Source organism: Lipotes vexillifer, unplaced genomic scaffold (genome assembly GCF_000442215.2).
Source record: "Lipotes vexillifer unplaced genomic scaffold, Lipotes_vexillifer_v1.1 scaffold543, whole genome shotgun sequence".
NCBI classification, from domain to species: Eukaryota; Metazoa; Chordata; class Mammalia; order Artiodactyla; family Lipotidae; genus Lipotes; species Lipotes vexillifer.
In genome coordinates this window covers 1,071,878-1,085,387 of record NW_006799055.1, presented here as the reverse complement: position 1 = coordinate 1,085,387, position 13,510 = coordinate 1,071,878, and the positions used below count along the sequence as shown (strand labels likewise).

Below are 13,510 nucleotides of genomic sequence, written 5' to 3'. Positions count from 1 at the left end.
TAGGGAAAGGACTAAGGGAGGGTGGCCAGAGGGGGCAGCAGGAAAACCGTGAGACCACAACTGGCATTGCTAGGTACTCTGGGATCTTACAGAGTAAAACGAAAGCTGACGGTATACTCAGAAAACATTTAAGCTGAGTGCAGATTGCAAGAAAACTGCAAAAACAACTGTAAGTCTTGACTAATTGCCCTCATTTCCTGTGCCATCAAGAGCTCCCAGAACCACACAGGAATTTTCCGGGCAGCACTGTGTTCCTAGGGGGAGGGTCGTGAAGCTTTCGACCAAAGTTATTCTTGTAGAATTGCTTGCACTAGGCTGGTTTCCTTCCTTGTCCTTTGAGAGCTGACAGATTATTTTCATTTTGGTTTTGGTTTCATGCCTTTTATTTTTTATTATAAAAGTAATGTGTGTGTTCATCATTAAAAGTGGAGATAATGCAGAAGCATATTAAAATAAAAAGTAAAATTCCCTTGATCCTACTTCTCAGAAGTAACCATTATTAAAAACATTTAAAAACTAGTAAATGAGAAAAAAAAACTAGTAAATGGCCTTTCAGTTATTTTTATATATTTACAACTATAATACAGGTAACATTTTTGTGTCATAAAAATGGGATAATACCGTGCATACTGTTCAACAACTAGCTTTTTAATTTATTTTTCATGGACATCTTTCCATGCCAGTATAATATAGAGCAGCCTCATTCTTTTTAATGGCGGCATAGTGCTACATTGTGTGGTTATACAGTAGTTTACTTAATCGTTCCCCTGTGGGCATTTTTGGTTATTTATACATCTCTGTTGTTGTGAATAATGTATGAAATGTCTTTAAATGTACATCTTTTCACACCTGTAGAAATATTCCAAAGAGAGACCTGTAGAAGCAGAATTGCTGGGTCGAGTCTGTCAATGTTTAAATTTTTGATAGAAGCTGCCAGATAGCACTCCATGAAGGCTGGATGGAAACTATTGAGACTCTGAATAGATACTTACGTTTAGTTACCCCTTAAAGTGTTGTGTTTAGCACACACTTTGGCCTTTAACTCTTCCCTTCTGAGTTCCTAGGAGTCTGGCTGACTCTCTGTGTTTGTTGAAACCTAAAATCTGAGCAGAGGGAGGGAATAGAAGAGTGAGATGATCCATAAGTGGGATACTCTGCAGGGTGGATGTGGCTTCAGTGGAGTGGAGTCAGGGCTGGGCTTTCAGGACCCCGCCGGTCCAGCCTTCTATAACCCCCAAATGCCTGGACATGACCTGCCTTGAAAAGAGCCCGGTGGGAGATGGGCGGACAGTGGGGCATAGACTGAATGGCCACGCTGTCCAGGGCAGGGTGTGTCCTCTGGTTGAAGTTTATGTCCTAGTGGGGAAGGTAGACAGTAAACAAACAGATGTGTGGATGTTTTGGGCAGTGACAAGGGCTGTGAAGAAGAATGAAGCAGGTGAGGGGCAGAGTGGCAGGTGGCAGGAGGGCTGTTTTACCTGGAGTGTCAGGCATGGCCTCCCTGAAGATTGCCATCTGTGCAGAGACCTGAACGAGCAGATGAGTGAACCAAGCCTAAGGTCTCGGGGAAGCATGTTCCATGCAGAAGGAGCTCAAGCTAATGGGACCAGAATGGGAGGAGGTACCACAAGTCTGAGCACCAGCAAGGCTGGCAGTGTGGCTGGAGTGTGTGAGCAGGTGCAGAGGGGTGTGTGTGTGTGTGTGTGTGTGTGTGTGTGTGTGTGTGTGTGTGCGTGCGTGTGTTAGCTAGGGTTCTCCAGAGACACAGAACCACTAGGAGATACGTACATACATAGCATATTTTATATAGGAGAATAATATATATTTATGTATTAATACATTTATAATACAGAATATCCTATTATATTTATTATGAATAATATATATACTATTACATATATACTTTATATATTTTAATATATTTTAATATATAAATATATTTTTAAAATATATAGATTTTAATATATTTTTATATATTTGTAAATATATATAATATATAAATTAAAATATATTTATTATATATTTTAAATATGTCTATACTTTATATATACTCTTATAGTATATATATAATTATAGAATATAGTATAGAGTACATATATAGTATAGTATAGTGTATATTAATATATTATAGAATATAGAATACATATATATAAAAAGAGATTTATTGTGAGGAATTGGCTCACATGATTATGGAGGCTGAGAAGTCTCAAGACCTGCAGTCAGTGAGCCCATGGTGTAGGTTCCAGTCCAAGGGCAGGAGAAGACTGATGTCCCAGATCAACCAGTCAGGCAGCTGAAGTTCCTTCTTACCCAACCTTCTGTTCTACTCAGGCCTTCAACAGATTGTATGAGGCCCCCTCACACTGGGGAGGACAGTCTGCTTTACTCAGTCTGCCAGTTCAAATGTTACTCTCATCTAGAATAAGGTATGACCAAATGTCTGGGCAACCATAGCCCCATCAGGTTGACACATAAAATGAACTCCCACAGGTGTCTGATGTAGCCTAGGGACCAGCCTTTCTGGGCTGTGCTGTTCACTGGCCCACAGTCAGTCAGTGAGCCCTTGAAATATGACCAGTGCTGGACACTGAAGTGATGTTCAGCATGTTGGTTTAAATAAGACATATTATTACAGGTAATCTCACTGGACTTTGTACATTTTACATGTTGTTGGCAGAAAATTTGAAATTACATAAGTGGCTCACATTGTATTTCTTGGGTAGCGCTGGCCTCTAGGACCTTGTTAGTGTGGCGAGGAGTCTGCATTTCACTCTGAGTAGCTTGGGAGGTGAGTGGAGGGTTTTGAGATTGGGAATGACTTGCTCTAACTTGGGTTTGAAGTTAATTCACCTGCTGCCCTGGGGGCATATGCAATAGAGGGGCGGTGGTGGCAGCAGAGCCGGTGGGAGGCCTTGAAGGAGGAGGAAGGGGCGATGGTGACCTGGGCTCTGCAGGGGCAGTGGGGAGGGGGAAGAAGTGGTCAGACCTGGGAGATGTTCACCGAAGAGATCCAGCAAGCTTTGCTGATGGACTGAATGGGGGCTGGGAGCCAAACAAGGTGACTCCTTGTGTGTTCGGCCTGAGCACAGTGAGTGAAGGGTGGAGCTGTTTGCTTAGATGCGAAAGGCTTGGGGTATGTTCACTAAATGCGTGAAGCACCTTTTTTGAGAGTAGGAAGAAAAAAAGTAGTGGCTAGACATGCAAACGGGAACTCAGACCTTAGAAGAGGTAAATCAACAAGACTCAAACAGTTTGTCCAAAGGCGGTAAAACAGAGGAGGTGCTCACAGGTGTGTGGGAAGAACCGCAGGAGACAGGTGGACAAGGATAGAGAGGGGTGAGGCAGGTCCGATGGTGTCGGGAGAAGCAGCAGCCCAGTCAGGCCAGAAAAGGAGAGAGAGGGACAGAGACGCTGGCTCCAGATACCTGCCTCCCTCTCCAGAGCCTGGAAATGATCTCTCCCCAGTCACACACACACACACACACACACACACACACACACACACACACACACACACACACACACACACACACACACACACACACACACACACACACACGCACGCACGCACGCACGCACGCACACATACATGTAAATGATCCGAAATAGTGCTTTTAAAGCTGTAAGGGAAAAGTTGACATATTTGAACATTTAAATATTTTAAAACTACTGTACAAGGAAAGGTACTCTAAATAAGTTGTAAAAAGTGAAAGGCTGGAAAATATAATTTGTATAGCAGGCAAGGGATTAATATCCAGCATAAATGAAGAGTTCTTACACATCAGTAAGAAAAATGGGCAGAGGGTTTAATTAGGCAATTTTTAAATAAAGAAATGCACATGACCAATTTGAAAAGATTCTAAGTGTCTGGCAAAAATGGAAGTGATGAGACTTCAGTGTCGGTAGGGCGTGGGGCATGTAGCATGTAGGAAGAACTGGCCTCACACACTTGGTTGGGAGTGTAAATTTAGTAGCTTTTCGTGGAGGACAGCTGGGCTGTGTCTGGTAATATTGCAAATGAGCAGGATCTTAATCCAGCAAAAGTGTATCTGTGCATTCATCCTGTAAAGATACTGGTACATGCGTACAAAGAAACAAGTAGAAGTATGTTTATTATAGCACATTTAGCCATTTTAATAGCTAACACTTGCAAACAGTCTAAATGTTCGTCAACAGGAGGATGGGTAAATTATGGTACATCTTTGTCCATTAATATGGACAAAGGTTTTTTAAAGACCTATGAATACACTGATACGAAAAAGATCTTCAAAAGTGTGGGTAGGTTAAAAGAAATTGCAGTATGGGATGCATTTAGCTAATTAATAGCTGTATTTGTATTTGGGTAGATATACTTAGAAATACCTAGAAGAAGGTTTGGAAGCGTAAACGCCAAATTGCTAGCTGGTTACCTCTGGAAGAGGAGTAAGGGTGCAGGGCGTGGGGCAAAGTGGGAAGTTTGTGTTCCGCTTCTAAGGAACCATCACCATCACGAGGGTTTATTTCTGAAACGACATAATAAACTGTGCTGAGGCGGAGACGGGTCTAGGTACACCCAGGGCGGCGTTATTCTTCTGACCTTCCATCCAATCATTCGTGGACTTTCTGATGAAAGGGATGTGACGGGGAGGGTCTGTGCCCAGCACACAAGGGAGAAACGGTGCTGTGTCCTGAGTGCCTGGTCTTAGACATGGCCCGAGCTCAGGCTGTCCCATGCTGCTGCAGCCGGCTCTGCCAGCAGGTTCTACAAAGGCTCAGCTGCAGCAGAGAGAGAGCTCAGAGGCTGTCCAGGTCACCTCGGTGGGCCATCTGCATGGAAATTAATTAGAGGCAGACTGTGTCCCCCGCGGCTCGACTCTAATGATGCTGGAGTCGTTAGCAGTTAGATTCGGCTACAGCTTCCTTCTCCACGTAATGAAAATTTGTTTTGGCAGAAGGAGTCAGGCAGACTGAGGACAGCACAATTTTAATTCCCAGATAGTTTGTCAGGGTCTTTGGGGTGCGGTGACCTCCAGAGATAGGGGTGCTTTTCATCAAATCAGAGACAGCAGTAAACTTACTCCTCTGACCACTCAAAACGAAATTCCCTCTGCTATAAACAAGTGTGTCATTCCTGAAGCACAGGGGGTGGTGACCATAGCAACAAATCACCCAAATATTATTTTGTTCTCTGTGCCTTTTGTTAAGCCTCCCTTTGCACAAACAATTTGTGTTTGTTTCAATTGTAATGAACTCTCTTTGTTTCTTTTTCTCTTTTTAAACTGTATAAAGGAACAAAGAAAGAAGTACAAAAAGATCAAGACGCTAATAAACCTGCAGTTTCGTCTCCTAAGAGAATATCGGCTTCAACCACCAAGCTTCATTCGCCAGGTATTTAAGAAATGTGAACTGTGTTATCTGTGGAGACTTGAACTTGGAATTTATTTTGTTCAAATGTCATTAGTGGAGCAGTGCCAGCCCATGTGGTATGAGTGATGGTTCCAGGGCTTGACATACACGTATGGATGTGTTCTGACTCTAGCTGAAATGAACCAGCTGTTGGCATCATTTTGTCTTAAAACACAAAATGTTATGCTACGTTTAAGTGGTAGAATCTTCTCTGTGTAGGAGTATCTGCTATTCCAACAGAATGTAAAATAATTTATAATTGAAAAATAGACTTTGGAGATCTAACTTCAAGAGATAATATTTCCCAAAAAGAAGAAAAACAGAGAAATGGTAGATATCAAATACTTGTTACTTTGTTTATTTACATCCTGATATGAATAAGCTACGTAATGTCACATGAAAGTTGAAAATTGTTTATTAAGAAAACTCATACTGTAAGGTATCCACCCCTTTGTAGAATACAGTGCAATATAACCTCAGAACATTTTCTTTAAGCACAAAAATAGTAGCAGTAATAGCAGCTAATGTTTGAGTTCTTACTGTATACCATGTACAGTCCTAAGCTCTTTAGATATATTCATTTCTTTAAGGCCCACAATAACTGGGAGACAGGTACTATTATTGCCTCTCCCTTTACATGTGAGGAAATTGAGGTACAGAGACTTTTGTTAATTTGCCCAGAGTCACAGGAAATAAGTAGTAGAGTATTGGTTTGAATGCAGACACTCTGAATCCCAAAGCTGCACTCTTAGTTGCCACACTGTTAACCAGAAAGCTTGGAGAATAGTGAACTTTTTAATATTTCTGGTAAATTAAAAATGTATAGGAAGTAATCCAAAGCCACACACGAGAGGGTCAGGAGACAAAACCTGTTACCAATCGAAAGTTCGTGTGCATGATGCACAGTGAGGCCAAACAAACGGAAATTTCGGAGTTTGGAGTAGAGAAAGGTTTATTGCGGGGCCATGCAAGGAGATGGGTGGCTTGTGCCCACAAAACCCCGAACTGCTCAAAGGGTTTCAGCAAAGCATTTTTAAAGGCAAGGTAAGGGAGGGGTGTGGTTAGTTGTTGCAGACTTCTTGGTGTCGAAATCCTTTGTCCTTGCAGCCGTGCATGTAGGTCAGGTTAGGCTGTTTCTGTAAACCTTCAACAAGACAAATGCTTTTCTCTGTTCTGCAACATTTTTTCTTTATAAGAATGACCTTCTTAAAGGTCAGAGCCTTGAGAATAGGCTATCCTATATAGTTCAGGCTATAGGCAACATTCTTTTACAAAAGGTGCAGAGCCAGCATGACTAAGCACAGGCAACAAAGCAAAAGAAACAGATCTAATATGGAGTCAGATTTGTTCTTCCCTATTACAAGCCCAGTGCCTAAAGAGGGTGGGAGATGAGATCGGAGAACCCTTCATAAATCTCTCACTAGACAAACCCTCACTAGACAAATTAGGAAGGGAAAAAAGCTCACCCTACAGGAGGAGTCTGGCCTGTTGTGCTTTGGCTCTGAGAGAAGGTGGGAAGGGAACCAGTCCTCCCTTAGGAAATCCTCACCTCAATCAGCCCTGCCTCAATCAGGGGGCTGGAATGCCTGCTACCACTACAGTCTGAAAATTCAACTTAAAATGCTACAGTACTTGTGTCCACTTGGTGAATAAAATGTGAAACTGCTACACACACAAGGAAATAAGCCACTGTGAGTGAGGTCCTTATATTGTAAGTAAATGGACAAATTGTGGTATTTATACAGTGGAATTCTAGTCACCAATAAGAGAGTAAAGACGTTTTACATTGTGTAATTTCAGACTTGGTTAAGTTAAACTATACATGTTAACAGTTTTAGAATTACCAATAAAATAGAGTTCTGAACCAGTAAGGGGAAAAGTTGAAAAGAGGGGTTAAGAAAAATTTAAATCTATATAAATGAAGGCAAAAGAGGGAGAAAGGAAAAAGAGAACAGGGAGAGGAAAAGAGAGGAAAGAAGGAAGGGAGGAGGTGGGGATATGGAAGAAATTGAAAGAATAAAATAAGGTATTAGAAATGAAATTCAGGGACTTCCCTGGTGGCGCAGTGGTTAAGAATCTGCCTGCCAGTGCAGGGGACACGGGTTCCAGCCCTGGTCTGGGAAGATCCCACATGCCGCAGAGCATCTAAGCCTGTGCACCACATCTACTGAGCCCGTGTCCACAACTACTGAAGCCTGTGCACCTAGAGCCCGTGCTCCGCAGCAAGAGAAGCCACTGCAATGAGAAGCCCACACACCACAACGAAGAGTAGCCGAGCTGCCACTCGCCGCAACTAGAGAAAGCCTGCACGCAGCAACACAGCCAAAAGTAAATAAATAAATAAATTTTTTTTTAAAAAAGAAATGAATTTAAAGGTGTCATAATGAATGTACATGAACTAAACTCTTAGACTAAATCACAGATTTAGGTTACCAGACTGGATTCATTTATTGAACAGTCACACAGTATTTATTAAGTGCACATTGTATGATGTAAAATCTAGCTTTAGACTGTTTTACAAAGTACACACCTAAAATATAAGAATACTAGGGAATTCCCTGGTGGTCCAGTGGTTAGGGCTCCACACTTCCTTTGCAGGGATCTTAGTTCCTCAACGGGTTCAATCCCTGGTCGGGGAACTAAGATCCCTCATGGCACGTGGCAAAAAAAAAAAAAAAAAAATCCTAAAAGGTTGAAAATAAAAGGACTGAAATATTTATGCCAAGAAAATACGAAGCAAAAAAAAGTGTGTGGTATTTTTTATTGAAACATCTTTATTTGGTATAATTAATAAAGATTAAACTACACATATTGAAAGTGTACAGTTTGGTGAGTTTCGACATATGTATGCACATGTGAAACCATCACCACAGTCAAGACGGCAAACATGTCCACCATCCCCTGGAGTTTCCTGGTGCCCCTTTGTCATCCTCTCCACCTAGCCCTTTGCACCCACACCCCAATCCCCACTCTGTCCCTAAAGATTAGTTTGTATTTGCTAAAGGTTGATACAGATGGAAGCATATATACTCTACTTTTATCTGGCTTCTTTTACTCAGCATGGCTTTTTTGAGATCTATCCACGTGGCAATAGTCCATTCCTTTTTATTGGTGAATAGAATTCCACTGTGTAAATACCACAGTTTATCCATTTACCTGTTGAGAGACTTCGGGGTTTTTTCCCCAAGGATTTGGCTATTACAAATGAAGCTACTATGCACATTTGTACAAGTCTTGCTATGACCTTCTGCTTTTATTCCTCTCGGTAAATAGCTAGGAGTGGAATGCCTGAGTCATATGGTAGCTATGTGTTTAACTTTTTAAAACTGTTTAAAAGTTTTCCAAACGGTTTTCCAAAGTGTTTTTACCATTTTATATTCCCATCGGTGGTGTCTTAGAGATCCAGTTTCTCCACATCCTTGCCAACCCTTGGTATGGTCAGTTTTTTTAATAGTATACATTATAGTAGGTGCACAGTGGTATCTCGTGGTTTTAATTTGCATTTCCTTAATAACTAATGATGTTATAATGTTGAGCATCTTTTTGTTTATTTGACATCTGTGTATATCCTCTGATAAAATATATATTCCAATCTTTCACCATTTGGGTTTTTTTGGTCTTCTTTTTATTGAATTTTGAGAGTTTTTATATATTCTGGATACAGTTTTTTCAGCTATGTGATTTGCAATTTTTTCTCCACAATTTGTGGCTTGTTTTGCTTCTTTTAACAATGTCTTTTGAAGATTAGATGTTCTTAATTTTCATGAAGTCCAATTCATATTTTTTTTCTTTTATGGACCATATTGTGAGTGTTATCTAAAAAATCTTTGCATAACCCAAGGTCACAAAGATTCTCTCCTACATTTTATTCTAAAAAGATTTATAGTTGTAGGTTTTGTATTTAAGTCTATGATCCATTTAATTTAATTTTTGTATATAGTGTGAGGTATGGCTTGACTCTCTTTTTGCAGAAGGATATACAATTGATTTCTACTCTGACCATTATTATTCCTCTTCTGCTTACACTGGATTTAATTAGTTAATATCATTAATTTGAAGTCTTTCTGCTTTACTAATGTGCACTTAGTACAGTAAGTTTTCCTCTATAGGTTTATAATTTACAAATTTTGATATATTGGGTTTTCATCTTCATTGAGTTCACAATATTTTCAAGTTTCCCTTTTTGATTTCTTATGTCCCCTTGATTATTTAAAAATGTGTTTTTTTAGTTCGCAAATATTTGGGACTTTGCAGAGATCTTTCTGATTTTATTTCTAATTTAATTCCATTGTGGTTGGAGAACATACTTTGGATGACTTGAATCCTTTCAAATTTATTGAGACTTTGTCTTATCACCCACACCAAGGGCTGTCTTGGTGAATCTCGCATATGTGCTTAAAAAGAATGCCTTTTCTACCGTTTCTGTGTGGAATATTCTACAGTGTCATAGCTCACGTTTGTTGATAGCATTGTTCAAGTATTCTATAGCCCTACTGATTTTCTGTCTACTGTTCTATCAGTAATTGAGAGAAGGTTATTGAAATCTCAGAGTATAATTGGGGACTTGTCTTTCTCCTTTCAGCTCTATCATCATTTTGCTTTGTGTATTTTGAAGCTCTGTTATTAGGTACATAAATGTTTAGGATCGTTTATCATTTTGATGAATTTCCCACTGTCGTTATGAAATGACCCTCTATCCCTGGTAATATTCTTTTCCCTGAAGTCTACTTTATTCAATATTAATAGTGCCACTCAGCTTTCTATTTATTTCAGCATGGAATACCTCTTTCCATACTTTTCCTTCTCATCTATTTGTCTCTTTATATTTAAGTTGGTTTTTTATAGGCAGTTTGTCATTGGCTCTTCCATTTTTATCCAGTCTCAAATCTCTACCTTTGATGTACATTTAATGTTATTGGTTTGATTGGGAGTAAATCTACCATCTTGCTATTATTTTCTATTTATCCCACATGTTCTTTTTCCCCCCTATTTTACTGCCTTCTTTTACATTACTTATCTTTCATGATTCCATACCTCCCCTTGGTTGATGTATTAGCTACCTATATCTTGTTGTCGTGTTATTTTAGTGGTGGTTTTGAGGTTCAGAGTCTACATCTTTAACTTCACACATTCTAGCTTCAAGTGGTATTATATCACTTCACATATAGTATAAGAGTTACAACCGTATGCTGCCATCTCTCTCCTCCTGGCATTTGTGCTACTGTTAGCAGACATTTTCCTTCTATGTATGTTCTGTGTATAAACCCACACTACATTGTTATTTTTGACTGTCAGCACTCAGTTTTCTTCTTAAGCAAAAGTCTTTTAGATTTACTCAATTAGTTCTCACTGCTGGTGCTCTTCATTCCTTTATGTGGATCCAGATTTCTATCTGGTATCATCATTCTTCTGCCTGAAGGATTTCCTTTAAAATTCCTTACAGTGGAGGTTTCCTGGTGATGAAATCTTCCTGTTTTTGTTTACCTTCATTTTTGAGAGATACTTTTATTTTGTTCAGAATTCAAGTTGGCATTATTTTTTTCTTGAGGTATTTAAAGACGTTGTTCCACTGTCTTTTGGTTTGAATGGTTCCCAATTTAAAATGGACTGTCATCCTTATCTTTATTTCTCTGTGCCTATGTGTCTTTTTCTTCTCTGACTGCTTTAAAGATGTTCTCTTTATCACTGGTTTGGAGCAAATTGATTACACTATACCTTGGTGTCATTTTCTTTGTGGGATGTTTTGTCTTTGTGCTTGAATTTTCTTGAGATTCTTTGATCTGTGGGTATGTAGGTTTCATCAAATTTGAAAAATTTTGCCCATTATTTCTTCAAAAATTTTCCACCCTAACAGCCTCATCTCCAGGGACTCCAGTTATGCATATGTTAGGTCCCTGGTGGTTGCTCCACTCCTGTCCAAACTGATACTCTGTTCATTTCTTTCAGTCTTTTTTCTCTGTGTGTTTAATTTTGGCTAGTTTCTCCTGCTATATGTTTGCTAATCTTTTCCTTTCCCTTTTCTTTTTAAAAAATAACACCCGGGCTTCCCTGGTGGTGCAGTGGTTGAGAATCTGCCTGCCAACGCAGGGGACATGGGTTCGAGCCCTGGTCTGGGAAGATCCCACATGCCGCGGAGCAACTAGGCCCGTGAGCCACAACTACTGAGCCTGCGCGTCTGGAGCCTGTGCTCCGCAACAAGAGAGGCCGCGATAGTGAGAGGCCCGTGCACCATGATGAAGAGTGGCCCCCGCTTGCCGCAACTAGAGAAAGCCCTCGCACAGAAACGAAGACCCAACAAAGCTAAAAATAAATATAAAAGTAAATAAATAAATTTTAAAAATAACACCCAATTATTAGTTCTATAGGTCACAGTTCCACAGGTCAGACATCCAGGTGTGGCTTCATTGGGTTCTCCATTGCATCGTATTGCAGGGTTAAAATCATGGTATCGGCTAGGCTGAGTTCTTGAATAGAGGCTCGGGCGAAAAATCCACTTTCAAGTGCATTCAAGTTGTTGGTAGAACCACTTCATTGTAGTTGTGGGACTGAGGTCTCTGTTTCCTTGCTGGCTGTCTGTAGGGGCACTTTTAGCTCTTAGGGCCCCCTCATTCCTTGCCATGCAGCTCCCTCCATCTTCAAACCAGTAATGGTGTGTTGAATGCTTCTCAGGCCTCAAATCTCTGACTTCCCACTCTGCAACCAGTTGGAGAAAACTCTCCTTTTAACAGGCTCACCTGATTAGGTCGGGCTCACCAAGGATAATCTCCTTTGTATATAACGTTACATAATCGTCATATTTACAGATTCCACTCACACTCAAGGGCGTTTTGCAGGTGTCTTAGTCAGCTCAGGGTGCTATAACAAATACCATACTGGTGGCTTAAACAACAGAAATGTATTTCTCACAGTTCTGGAGCCTGGGAGGTCCAAGATCAAAGTACTGGCTGATTTGGCTACTGGTGAGGACCCTCTTCCTGGTTTTCAGATGGATGCCTTCTTGCTGTGTCATCATGTGGGGGAAAGAGGTCGTCTCTCTCGTGTCTCTTCTCTTAAGACCCCTAATCCCATTCATGAAGGCTTCACCCTCATGACCTAATTACTTCCCAAAAGCACCACCTCAGAATACCATCACATTGGGGATTAGAGATTTAACATGTGAATTTTGGGAGAACCCAAACATTCAGTTCAAAACAGCAGGATATGTATGCAAGGGAGCAGAAACACGACTCCAGATTACCACAGGGGAATTTCAAGCCAGCTTTGGTGAATAGAAACCTATGTAATGGATAATGGACAGACCTGGGGGCATAGTATTTCGGTTCCAGCCTCCCCTCCTTGCTTCCTTCATCCCTCTCTGAGGGTGACTCTCCTTTCTTCAGATTACTGGATACCAAAGAAGAAAGTGAACTGGACCAGTGATGCCTATATCAGGCCTTGAACCTTGTACTGTCATCTGGGTGAGGAGTGGCTGGTGAAGTTGAGGTGTGCTTCCTTCCCCTGCTGACCTGTAGATTGGCTGAGGACGGTCACTGTATTTTATGTCATCAGTCCCATCCCCAAAGCAAAACAAGCCATAACAACAAAATTCCCCTGACCTGCGTATTTCTGACCCACTTCTCTCCCCACCTTTGTAGCCAGGCTTGGAAAAGAGTCTTCCATGATCCCCGTCTTTGTCCCTTTGCTTACAAGGGACTCCTCCCCTCGCTGCCAGCTAGCGCCACACCCCACCCCACCCCGCCCATTCCACTGCCCTTCAAAGGCCACAAGTGACCTGGTTATTCAGTCTAAGTGGACATGTCCTGTTCCTTATCATATCTCTGTGGCATTTGGCATTATTGATCACTCCCTTCCTGAAACTTTCCTTCCTTCAACCCTGTGACACCAATTCCTACTGGCGCTCTTCCTGCATCTGAAAATGCTTACACTGAGTTGCCTTCACTAGAAACTCTTCTGCAAATTCTAAAGGTTGCCAGGTTGCTTGGCCCAAAAGAATAGACTGAACCATGTTCAAATCCTGGCTCAGTAGCTCACGTGATATGTGACCTTGGACAAATAACATAACTTCTCTGAGTCTCAGCTGCTTCTTTGGTAAAATAGGAATTATGCCTGTGCTGCAGGTCATGGG

At 40.9% G+C, this 13,510-nt stretch overlaps 1 protein-coding gene across 1 annotated transcript in view; it reads left to right on the top strand.

The window, feature by feature from the left end:
- Positions 1 to 13,510, top strand: part of MTUS2 (microtubule associated scaffold protein 2) — a 344,092-nt gene that overhangs the window by 204,041 nt on the left and 126,541 nt on the right. Inside the window, exon 5 of the mRNA XM_007471434.1 lies at positions 5,269 to 5,367. Within this exon, the coding sequence (XP_007471496.1) occupies positions 5,269 to 5,367 (99 nt within the window). The remainder of the gene's footprint in view (positions 1 to 5,268; positions 5,368 to 13,510) is intronic.